The sequence below is a fragment of the Lepidochelys olivacea genome, assembly GCF_965140295.1.
Source record: "Lepidochelys olivacea isolate rLepOli2 genome assembly, chromosome: 4".
Taxonomy (NCBI): domain Eukaryota; kingdom Metazoa; phylum Chordata; order Testudines; family Cheloniidae; genus Lepidochelys; species Lepidochelys olivacea.
Window position 1 is genome coordinate 133,140,570 of NC_140414.1, and position 11,898 is coordinate 133,152,467.

Sequence of the window (11,898 nt, forward strand, 5' to 3'; positions counted from 1 at the left end):
CATTATTTCTCCCAACTTTTAATTTCTGCTTTCCAAAGGATCATTGCCCGCGATAATTGCAAAGGACCTGTCCTTGTATGTGTCACCAGCCTGAAAGACAAAAAAAAAATCTAATTTTCTTTTTATGTTTTCTCTATTTTCCTACCTTTTTTTTGGCAGCTGGTTCAAACTAAGCAGCGATTTGGACACCCAAAGCAAGAATGAAATGGACATGGTCAAAGCGCGCGCACACAGAGAGAGAAACCTGGGTAGGAAAGGAAATTAGATTTTTGTAATTCAGAGGCAACTCTTTCCTAATTTCTTCCTTTTTTTCCTGCATTCAAAACCCCTTGAATGAAGGAGTGTTTCTCAGAAATGAGAATGAGCTGTGTTTATTGCATTATTTCTACGTGGGACAAGAATAGATCCCACCCCCCCCCAGTTATTTAGTATTGATCGTCGTGTTTTGCCTTGTGTTGCTTAAGCGTATTGTTTTGCTTTCGGTATTTCCAGGCACTTTCATCTGATATGTAATTTCAATTAATGGGGTGGGGGGAAGGGACAACGTGCCTATACACACCGTATAATCCAAAGCATTCAGCCTCGGACAACAATTTTATTCTATTGTTCTAATTTAATAATGCACGGGGGGGGGTGAAACAGGTGAGCTTGTTCACACTTCTGAGCACAAATACTATCCTTCTGATCCTATAACTAAACCATTAGGAGGGGCGATCCCATTCGGTGTGTATAATATCTTCTTTATATTGATCCCCGCAATTATTTCAAAGAAAGCGGTCTCCTCCCACTTCTCCAAATAAGGCTATTTAGATGCTTTCCAGCTGAGTGGAGGTGTGCTGAAACGGAGCTGACAGCTAAGTATATCACAGCCAACACCATCCTTCACTCTCTCCCCTCTCCCGCCCCCCTCCCCTTTCTCAGGCACACACACTTTCAGTGTCTCTCTCCTCCAGGGATGGAGATTACTGACTATTATGGGCAAGGGATTAATTTGTAGCCAATTACAACCCACTGCTAAATATGAATGCATAAATAAGATACAGCCTTGCCCGTGTGTCTGTGGGTGAGAGAGAGGGGGGTGTGGGGGACACAACTGTTTAGGTAGCTGCGTGAGGATGATGAGAAGAAAGAAGGAGCAACTGAGAGGAGCATCGCTCTCTGACTTCCTTTATCCACGGGAGACTCCAGTTCAGGGTGGACCTAGCCCCGGGAAACCCTGCAGACCTAGAGGAACCAGCTCGCCTCTGTGCTAACCTGACGATAAACAAAGCAGCTCCCGAGCTGACTGCAAGACCGGAGTTTCCAGCTGAAGTTCGTGGGAAGGGGAAGAGTTGCAAGTGGAAGGGGCGGTGAAAAGAGTCATGAATGCGAGCAGAGACAAGACTCCGGGGGGTGACATCTCTATCCCAGCAGCAGCGGCAAGCCAGGCTGGCATTGTAGTGGAGCCAGTGTCCGGCTGCCTTCACGGGGAAAGCATGGAAAGCCACGGGGACCAGAGACTTTCTTCCAGCAACGAGCTCCCGGTCTATTCGTGTCCTGGAAATAGAGACAGGCCAGGCGACAATCAGAGCAACACCCCTGGACAAGAGGGGGCAGGAGCAGCCCTGCCAGTGGTCCACAGAACCACCTCTTTTTCGGTGCTGGACATCCTGGATCCCAACAAATTCAACAGCAAGAAGAGGCGCTGTTCTGTGTTGTACAAATCCGCAGGGAGCGAATGCACTCTAGGGGCAGAGGATAAACCCGAGGAGTCAGGAACGGAGCTAGCAGATCCAAAGGCTCTGGCTGAAGATTTTGAAACGTGCAAAAAGTCCTCGGACTTGCTCAGTAAGTACGTTGTGCATGTTAACCTTCCGCAGAGTGTCTAACTCGTGTCTGGAGCAAATAGCCGGCTACGGGGGAGGGGGGGGGATGATCAAAAGCGCCTGAAATTATGATGCAGTGTGATTACATGCTTCTAAAGGTGAGTCTCGGAGACACGCGCCGTCACCCCTGCCTTCTGTCGGATACAAAAAAGGGCGCAACTTTTACGTGTAGACACAGGGAGTCTGCTGTAAAGGGCAAATGTTCCTTACCTGTTGCTTCCACACCTGGCTAAGAATGTAGAGCGAGGGAGGTGCATGCGGAGGGACTAACGTGTAACATTTTTATAAGCACCTCTTCCCACTTATTAAAGTGGATGGTTTCAGTGGTGTAGCGAGGTCTGCCTGGTTTTAAGGTATGTGATGTCTGCTGGTTTATATGCCCTCTGCAAGGTGAAACTTTTCTGGCCCGGCTCTCCTTTCAGTTGCGTAAAGTTTTATGCTGGGCACTACTTCCAAGTTGGAGCCTCTGTGATGTGCAAGTACTCTCAGTAATGCCCCCTCTGGGCCTTCCTTTCATTTTCCCGAACAGGTGTCTTGACGATTCAATCAGACACACGATAAATAACTGTAGCTGCCCTTCTGCAAACAAGGAAATACAAACGCAAATCTGGGGCAGGAACAGTGTGCAAAAGTTAAACGTCTTCCTCCTGGGCTCTGGTGTTTGCGATCTGGCTAGAAAGCGTTACATTTCAAGGGGTAATGTTGTATTAAATGTACCTAGTCCGTCACGCCTCACTGAGTTCATTTGATTACTGGGGGCGAATGGAACCGGACTCTGCATTATATCACCTAATAACAGCTTCCGTCGTGGTGTCTCACTTCTGTCCTCGAGGGTAACAGGCATGTGTAAGTTGCTACTGAAGCAAACTTTGCAGGAAGAATTGAGGGGGCTGCAGGTCATTTGAATGCGCGGGCCCAACAGGATTTTAAATTAATTCTCAGATCATCAAATAAGTCCCACTTTGGCTGGATTTTCCAAGTATCAAAGTCGCTTTTACGACTTTTCTGTATTTCCTACCCCCCCCCCCCCCAGCTTTCAGAACCATCTCCCCTCTCCACCCCACCCCCGGCCTGCTGAGCGTTGCTCTGGGCGACAGATTCAATTTTCTCTCTCCTCTTGGCTTTTTTAGGACAAATCAGACTAATTGTGACAAAATGCTGGTTATCTCTGGAAAAACAATTAAATTCCTTCGATTACATTTAAGGTAAAATGTGCTTAGCAACGTAAAGAGGCTGGATAATGGGGGAAATCGCCCCAGAGTGGCATATAGGACTCCCTGGGTCGATATCCTATTATCGAATTGTGCATATCTCTTTCAAGCACCTTGCAAACTCTCTCCTAACATCTAAATTAGAGGGTCAAAATTCGGATAATTACTCGATTAAAACCTATTACACTTATTAGGGCTCGCTATTGATCGGGAATTGCATTCGACCCGAGCTCTAGATTGCTTTTTCTTTCCAGGTCCAAATATTCCAACTTTCTCACCTCTAAACGCTGTGACTCTGGAGATGTTAGAGCACTTCCGGGAAAAGATGGCACACATGAAAAATATCTCTAGATAGTCTGTATTTTGACGGGTGGGACAGCAGTGGGTTGTGTTTGATACCGTAAAGACTGGAAAATAAATTTCTGGACTAGGATTACCAGAGAGAGCGGTGTCTTTACAATTCTGTGCTAGAATGTCCATATCAATTAAAATTAGGCCATAAGGTAGGTTTTTGTTCTACCTTTTTCAACACAAGCCCCTTTACAGTAGAGCTGTTTTTAATCATCAAAGCAATAGCAGGAGCTAGACGTAAAGAAATCAAAGAGATTTTTAAAACTCCGAGTACACCTAAAGTAAGTATTTGTCTAAACAGATCTGACTTTTGTCATACTAAATAGGTCTGTTCAATCAGAAAGACCGACGAGGTCAGCCTATCACCAATCTTATACTTTATCTCCAGGCAAGGAGAGCAATGCAATTCTATCATTCATTTCTCTAACAGTAAATATATTTAGAAACACATGCAACACTAAACTTTGCTTACTGACAAGCTGCCAGGGATTTTGCACGATTTATCTCTTCAGTCTTAACTATGCTAATATTGTGTAAAGCTAGAAACACCCAACAATAGATTTGTGAGTACTGAGAAATAATGAAAGTTAATCGCATTATGGTCCCATCATCACCATCACCTTGGGTAACAGTAGATCAAGCAGTTGGTTTAGTTCGGTGGGGGGTGGGGAAAACGATCCGAAAATCATTATGATTCTCTACAACCAGAAAAAGTACAAGTACATTGAAAATAGAAAATAATTAAGTTCATCTTGCAAAACACATTTAGTTTTAGAAATAATTGAGAAACCTCGGGTTAATTTGTTTTGCATTAACAGTTGCAAAGCCAGAGTGATGTTGCCTTGGACAATTACCAGTGCAGTTGTTGTTTAGAAAAATATTTTAATATTCCCCTATTGACGGGAATATTTTATAATATTCCCTTATTGGGGAATGTTTACAAATTATTGGGGGGGGGGAAACCCTCTACAGTAATCATCACATACATTCTGTGTCATCTGTATTGAACGTACGTACTGTATGTTGTTATATTTACCCCTACACATATAAACATTCCTATATGTTTTCAACAAGAATATATGGAAAGGTGTGTGTACAAAATTATCATATACAATGGCATCCATCTATAATTTAATTTCTACTCGATGTAGATTTGAACTTTATTTCATCTTCATATACTATTTTAAATTTAGAAACCCCTTACTCATGTTGTTATTTCTATATATCGGTCATAATTCCAGATTTCCATTTTCTAATTTTTAACACCAAGAGGGAAAGTATTATTCGTTAAAAAGTCCCCAGATTACTAAACATTGGTTTTGCGGGTTAAGGTGACTATAATAAACTTCTCTCTCTCTCTCTCTTTTTCCCCGTGGGGAGCAAGCAATATCCAAGGTTCAGCCGAAATCAGCTTATTTCACAGAACATAATCTTTTCACTTTTTAAAATTTCTCAATTAAAAATAATCACCTAATTGAATATACAGCATTTTAGTTTTAAGATTTGGCAAAGTTTGAGATAGACGGTACAGCCTTAGTATTTATGGAATTTAAATGACTAAAGCAAACACATAATGGGTCATAATGATCAACTCGCTGCTTAATTTGTGGGAAGGAGGGGGATTTACAGATAATAGCTATACTGGGTTATCTAGGTGTAAAACGCAGACCGATTCAGGAAGTTTAGGAGTATCTAAATGTAATAAGGACAAGGTATTTTATTTATTTTACTCCAGCCTGAGGCCCGATCCTGCATTTGATGAATTCCTTTTTTACTTTACTGGGAATTTGGGATGGTCAAAGGAATATAGCATCCGGCCTTCAAGCTGTCAGAAATGTCTAAGGCATGATCCACAGAGTGAAGCGGCTTCTTTACGAATATTATTTCAGGTTTCATAACGACTTGATCTTCCCCAGAAGTACAATGGCCCTAAATATCGGATAATTACCTTGTTCTCATCTGCAGTCCCGTTAATTGGAGCATAATATAAACCCAAATAAATTAAATGACCGTTAACTAGTTTGTACATTACACAAAATGAGTTTAATTAAGTTTGTATCTGCTCTGCTAATCAATACAAGTATTTACTCCCGTTTAATACTTCTACCTTAGGAACAGCACGAGAACAAACAAGGCACAGAAACGGTTAGAAACAGGCCAACACAGAAGGCAGCAAATCTTCCATCAATGCAGATAATTCAATAACTAGAATAAAAAGTCCTATCAATGGTGTTCTCTTCTTCCTACAGCAAACCCCCGTGTCGTTCACAGACTTTCTTCCAAAATGTTCCATATTCGTTATTGCTCATTTCTCTAGCCCTAATTTTTCAAATCTCTATTCTGAAGACATTGCAGAAAGAGATGTCCAATTTTCTAAAATGTCAAATGATTTTAATATTAGCATTCCTGAGGCTTCTGGAAAGAAGTGCCATGGAAGATACTAACTGCGATTGCTTCTACAAACAATAATAATGAGATTAATTTTATTTCCTAGCATTTCACAATCATTTTTAATTCGGAAGATGAACGAAGAATGATTACAAAGTAGGACTTCTCATTGTTGTCCACTAAATAATGTTCTATATTTGTAAAGCTTTTAGCTTGGTTAGTTAGGGTTTTAGGGTTGGAGACTATTATACATGGTGTCCCAGCTTTAGACAAAGGTGGTTTCTTACTAAAAAGCACTTCGGGACTTCCTATTTGGAGAACCTTTTGGATGGAAGATTCCTCCATGAGAGTGGTGACAACATAGACAGACCCCTAACGTTTTCGAAAGTTACACTTACTGATATTTATTTTTCTGATTTTTTGCAATATTTGTGCCATTCGGATTACAGTGAAGAAGGAAAATATAAACCGTGACCTATAAAGCAACTGTTGCAAGCCTAGTATATCTTCTTCTCTCCCATGCCCATTTACCCTTTGCTTAAATCAATTAAATACTCAGTACATATGTGTGGCGTCTACAAGGGATAGAAACCACCCACAATTCAAAGGAAAATCCTCTCCCAGAGAGCTTTACAACGCAATTCTTCCAGGTCAAGAGGGCACTCCTTAAACTTCCTTTTTGCAAAGGGCAAATCTGCTCCAGGCCTGCCACCTTTCCTTCCCTTGGGGAGGGGATATGGGAGAATCCCTCATGCTGGAAGAATGTGAGGGCAGGGTTTATAAAGTGCATCTCTTAGGATGATGAATGGTTTTGCTGTGTATCAGTGGGTCTTTTCACAGATGCTCCCCTACCCCCAAAAAATATAGGAAACCTCACATCACCTCCCTTCCAAGTCCTCCCAGTTTGAGGCCCAGCAGCAACCTTGAGGAAAGTAAACAGGGCAATTTACTGCCAACTTCCCAGTGCCCTCTAGCAATTCTGCTTCTCCTTTAGAGGATGGCTTGGCCTAAGGAGCTTGGACGGGAGGCTGGGAGGGCAGATTCACATTCTGTGCCCACTGAAGCCTGGATTCTGCCCCCCCCCCCCTTCCCAGTAGGTCTCTGTCTAAAGAGCCTAGATTTAGGGGAGGGGGGGCATCTTTTCCTACCCCTTTCAGCTTGGCTGTAGAGCTGGGGGCCCCACAGGGCCCTCTCCAGGCTGGCTGGGTAGGTGGGGGTATGGGTGCTGGGGCAGGGTGGGTTGGGAGCTGCTAAGCTAACCCCTCTCCTTGCTTGTGCGCAGAGGATGGAGAGCTGTACAAGGCCGAGGAGTGCGACCTGGACTACGGCAGCAGGCCCAGCCCCAGCCCGGAGAGCGAGCTGCAGGACGAGGAGGAGCTGTGCAGCGAGGAGAGCAGCAGCAGCAGCAGCCTGGGCGGCGTGGGGGGGGCCGGCGAGGCAGAGCCCGGCCACCAGCCGGAGGACCGGGAGCCAGGCAGCCAGCAGCAGCAGCCGCAGCCGCCGGCCCAGCCTCCTGCCCCCGGCGGGGGCCCGCAGGCCAAGCCCAAGAGGAAGCGCACGGGCTCGGACTCCAAGTCGGGCAAGCCCCGGCGGGCGCGGACCGCTTTCACCTACGAGCAGCTGGTGGCGCTGGAGAACAAGTTCAAGTCCACGCGGTACCTGTCGGTCTGCGAGCGCCTCAACCTGGCGCTGTCGCTCAGCCTGACCGAGACCCAGGTCAAGATCTGGTTCCAGAACCGCCGCACCAAGTGGAAGAAGCAGAACCCGGGCGCCGACACCAGCGCCCCGACGGGCGGCGGGGCAGGCGGCGGCGGGGCCGGAGGAGGCTTGGGGGGAGGCGGCCTGGGCGGGGGGCTGAGCCCGCTCAGCCACTCGCCGCCCATGGGCAACCCGCTCTCCATGCACGGCCCCGGGGGCTACCCGGGGCACCCCACCGGGGGGCTGGTGTGCGCTGCCCAGCTGCCCTTCCTGCCCAGCCCCGCCGTCCTCTCGCCCTTTGTCCTGGGCTCGCAGACTTACGGGGCTCCGGCCTTCTACACCCCGCACCTATAAACCTACCTCCCCCCGCCCCGGGACTGCGAGCCGCTGGAGCCGCAGCCCCTGCGAAGGATACTCCGCGCCGCGCCCGCTCCGAGTTCCCCCAGCGCGCTCGGAGCTCCCATTCGGCCCAGTGGGATGGATACTCCGCGCCGCGCCCGCTCCGAGGTCCCCAGGCGCGCCCCGAACTCGCAATCACCTTAACGGGGAAGAGACGCCTCTGAATTCTCTCTGCGCGCCTGGCTCCTACAGCAGCCAAGGGGCAGCCCCGCGGAGCGCAGTGAACTGAGGACTTGGCAAAGCAACACTACATTATTATTAATTAATCATAATAATTAATAGTAAATCCATCCCCCCCCCTCCCAGCCCCGAAAACAGTCACCCACCTGAGATCAAACCCTGACGACCTCGCCGCTCTTTCTCTAGCCATTGAGTTTGGGGGGGAAGGGGCTTTAGAGCGAAACGGGGACTGCGGGGGAGGAGAGAGCTGGTGAAATCGCGTTTCCCAGACGGACAAACCTCTTGTTCGGCCCTTTGTTTTTAAAAGCCCCCCCTCCCTCCTGAGCTGAGTGGCTCCTTTCACCCCGGTTATCATTTAAAACGAGCAACACTCTTGGGAGCGCGCGTGGCTTCAGCCTCCGAACCCGCTGGAAGTTTGGGCAAAGGAGCCTGGCACCAGGCGAACACCGTGGGAACGCGGCCCCGCTCCCCGCCGCTGGACGGGACACTCGGTGGCCGGGGAAAGCCCCGAGCTGCCGTGTCCAAGGGTTGCCGCCGGGTTGGCAACGGCTGGCGCCCATCTGAACGCCCCAACGGCGAGCAAGATCCGGCTGTTCCCAGTCCCCAGCGCTTCCTCCCCACGGAGACACAACAACAACTTTTCATCTGCCCCTACAATCCTTTCGACGACCCTTTTTTATACACGCCGTGTCCGGACTTGGCTTCGGGAAGGGAGGAAGAGGAAAGAAGAAATCCTCCCGCCTTCCTCTTTGTAAATAGAAGTAGCTGTAAATCATCGTTCGCTGTATTTTTTCACGGTTCCTTGTTTTTTGTCTGGCCCCTTGAAAAGATGATGTACCCATTGGACTCTCAGGGTAAAATGGAAAACTCTAGGCTTGTCACTCCGCCCCAGGGTTGGTAAGACAACGGGTTATTTTCTTTCGTGATCTCAAGTTTTTTACATACTTCGATCTTTTTTTTAAAGGGAAAAAAAAAAAAACGACTAACAGGGACAAATCAAATCAAGTCCACGGACCGCAGAAGGAGTCGTGTCTGGTGTGGAGAGAGACGTTTAGTGGTTGCAATTTTTTTTTTTTTTTACATTAAGCATCTATGTATATTTCTGGTCGTTACGAAAGTTTTAACTTTATAATTAATGTATAAGGTCTGGGAAGAATGGGGATCCAAAATTACAGAGAAAGCACTTTGTTTGCTAACCACTTTAAATTACTCAATAAACGTTAAGTAAACGGTGTCCTCCTGGGTCTGTGTGTGCCTCGTTTTTTAACGCTGATATCTGTGAGGCGGCAAGTTTCAGTTCACTTTGGAGGAGGAACAAATAACTAAACGGAATCACGTCCCTGCTGTAGCTTTCTAATAACTCACCTTCTGGTGCAATGCCTTTCGTGATCAGTGGTTTTTGTTCCCTTTGCCTTGAGACCCCCCTTAAACGTGGCTAGTTTAGTTACTTATACACAAAGAAGCTTTCTTCTTCTTTGCGGTGAGAGGGAACTTTACCTTATTCGCTATTTTTGCCTGGTTTTTATTTTCTGAATTAGCTTGTTTGAGCTCAATAATGACCCCTCAACTCTGCGATATAAAATAGAAACCGAAGTGCTGGGGCAGCAGGGTCTAGGATTTGGCGGTAGACACGGCGGCGGTTGGGAAGCATTTATGTACATTTCATAAATGAACTGTTGAATTATGAGCGCACCTTTTAAAAATACCGAAACAACCATTGGATTTCTGTAAATTATCTTTTTATTGAACTGCAAAATTAATATTCCCTGCTTTAAAAAAATCTGACCCCGTTTTATATTTTTTAAAATAAGGGCTGTTCTGTCATGGATCCAGGAAAATGAAAAGCAAAGCAAAGGCATGGACGATTAAAGATAGTTTGCCAGGTAAACTAAAGCTTATAAATCTCCCATTAAAGAGGAGACAAAGTTCTTATCTCGCTCCCAGCTCTCCTATCTGATGCTATACTTCACACTGGGGAAGGGAACTGCATATGTCTCGAATCCCTTCACTCCCGAGAGCTGATTGCTGCCTTTCCAGGGCACCGAATACTGTTAAGAAACGCAGACGGGAGAGTGCGCTGTCGATTATTAATTTGTCCTCCTTTAATCAGCTCCCGTCCAGCCGCTCCCAGACAGCCATGGACCGGCTCGCCCCATTTTCCAGGTGACCCCCCACCATTCCCCCATGCCTGCACGCTCCCCCACCAAGGGTGGCTTTTCTTCACCCACCACCTCTTCCGAAAGGTCCCAGCCCAGCGGGGAGAGGAGCCCGGTGGCAGAGAGCAGCAGCCTTTGGAGGATGGGCTAGAAAAGGACTTTTAACAGTGAGCCACTCTCAGAAGAGGGCGAAATTAACGAAGGGAGCCCTCGAGGCCGCTCCCCTCTTCCCCGGCCACACCCAGGGCTGCTCCCGGGCCAGGCCTCAGGGGCTCGGCTCCGCTCGCCACCCGCCGCCCCGGCGGGGTGACAGTACGAAACGATAGCTTTCTAATCCCATTAGCGCCTTCCTCTTGTTTGCTTCCCCCCCAGTGAGCGCTGCTGACAGCCTTTTACTGCCGCGGCTGGCACTGGAAGCGTGAGGAAGTTACAGTGTCTGACAGAGAAATTACATCTTCCCCCAGACACGGCTGTCTCGAAACGTACCGGGAGCGGGGCTGCGGGGCGCACCGCGGGAGCCCGCAGCCTTTGCGGGAGCCGCTCTCCGCCCGCAGTGACCGCTCTCCGCCCGCAGAGGGAAAGCCCGGGGAGGGGAGGCAGCAAACGGCATGGCTCGTCCGTGCAAAGGAGAGCTCCCAGCAGGCAGCAGCTGGCAGGCGACCCCGGGGCAGGTCCCGCCCTGGATCTAGTTTCATTATTTCAGGTCCACATTCAGGTCCAGCCTCCGCCAACACCGGTCCAAAGGGGGACTCAAGCCCCCCGTTTACACACAGGCACATCCCAGGTGGATCCAAACTTTGCAGCTCCAGCTTGTTTCCTGTACAGACCTTACTGCCCTCTACACAGATGTGTTAACAGACACATATGTAGCTGGCTTGCGCCCACAAAAGAATTTGCCAGTTAAGGACCAGACTGTATTGACCCCACCTTGTCCACAGGGAAGCCCCATGCCAATCACTGCGGAGCTTCCAGGAGGGAGTCCTATTAACAACGCTATTCATTTGAGTGTCTGATAAATCCTTAGTACCAAATACAGAGTAAAACACACCAACTGCTGGGTGAAAGACCTACAACAGCCTGAGCTAAAAACCTTTTCCTCTGGACTTCTGTAAATTAAAAAATATCCAGACTGCTTCCCCCCGCCTCCCCACTGTTGTGAAAATAAAATATAAACCAATCTTTCTGCTCACAGGTTCCCAGGCATAACCGTCCACAGAAGTAAAATAATTAGCACAGTAACAAATTACTACAGAAGGTAACTTGGAGTAGAACTGAGTCCATATCCTTTCTTTGCAGGGTTGTTGTGGGCATGTTAGTCCCATGATATGAGAGAGACAAGGTGGGTGAGATATCTTTATCTTTTATTAGACCAACTTCAGTTGCTGAAAGAGACAAGCTCCAAGGAGCTTGAATTCTCTCTCTTTCACCAACAGAAGTTGGTCCCATAAAATATACTACCTCACCCACCTTGTCTCTCTATATTATTTAGCATTAATGTAGCTTGTTACAAACATTAATCAAGGCTCACAACATATCTGGTGGACAGGCATTATCATCTCTATTTTACAGATGGGGAAAGCAAGTCAGAGAAGGTGTGATTTGTCCAAGGTCAGGGTCTAGTATTCCATCTCCTCTCTCAACCACACTGTG

At 47.4% G+C, this 11,898-nt stretch overlaps 1 protein-coding gene across 1 annotated transcript; it reads left to right on the forward strand.

Moving 5' to 3' along the window:
• Positions 1 to 1,361: 1,361 nt before the first annotated feature.
• NKX1-1 (NK1 homeobox 1) lies at positions 1,362 to 7,867 on the forward strand (the record flags this gene model as incomplete). Its single annotated transcript, XM_084627500.1, has 2 exons — positions 1,362 to 1,827; positions 7,098 to 7,867. 2 exons carry the CDS (start codon positions 1,362 to 1,364, stop codon positions 7,865 to 7,867), a joined length of 1,236 nt encoding a protein of 411 aa, XP_084483626.1.
• Positions 7,868 to 11,898: the final 4,031 nt, after the last annotated feature.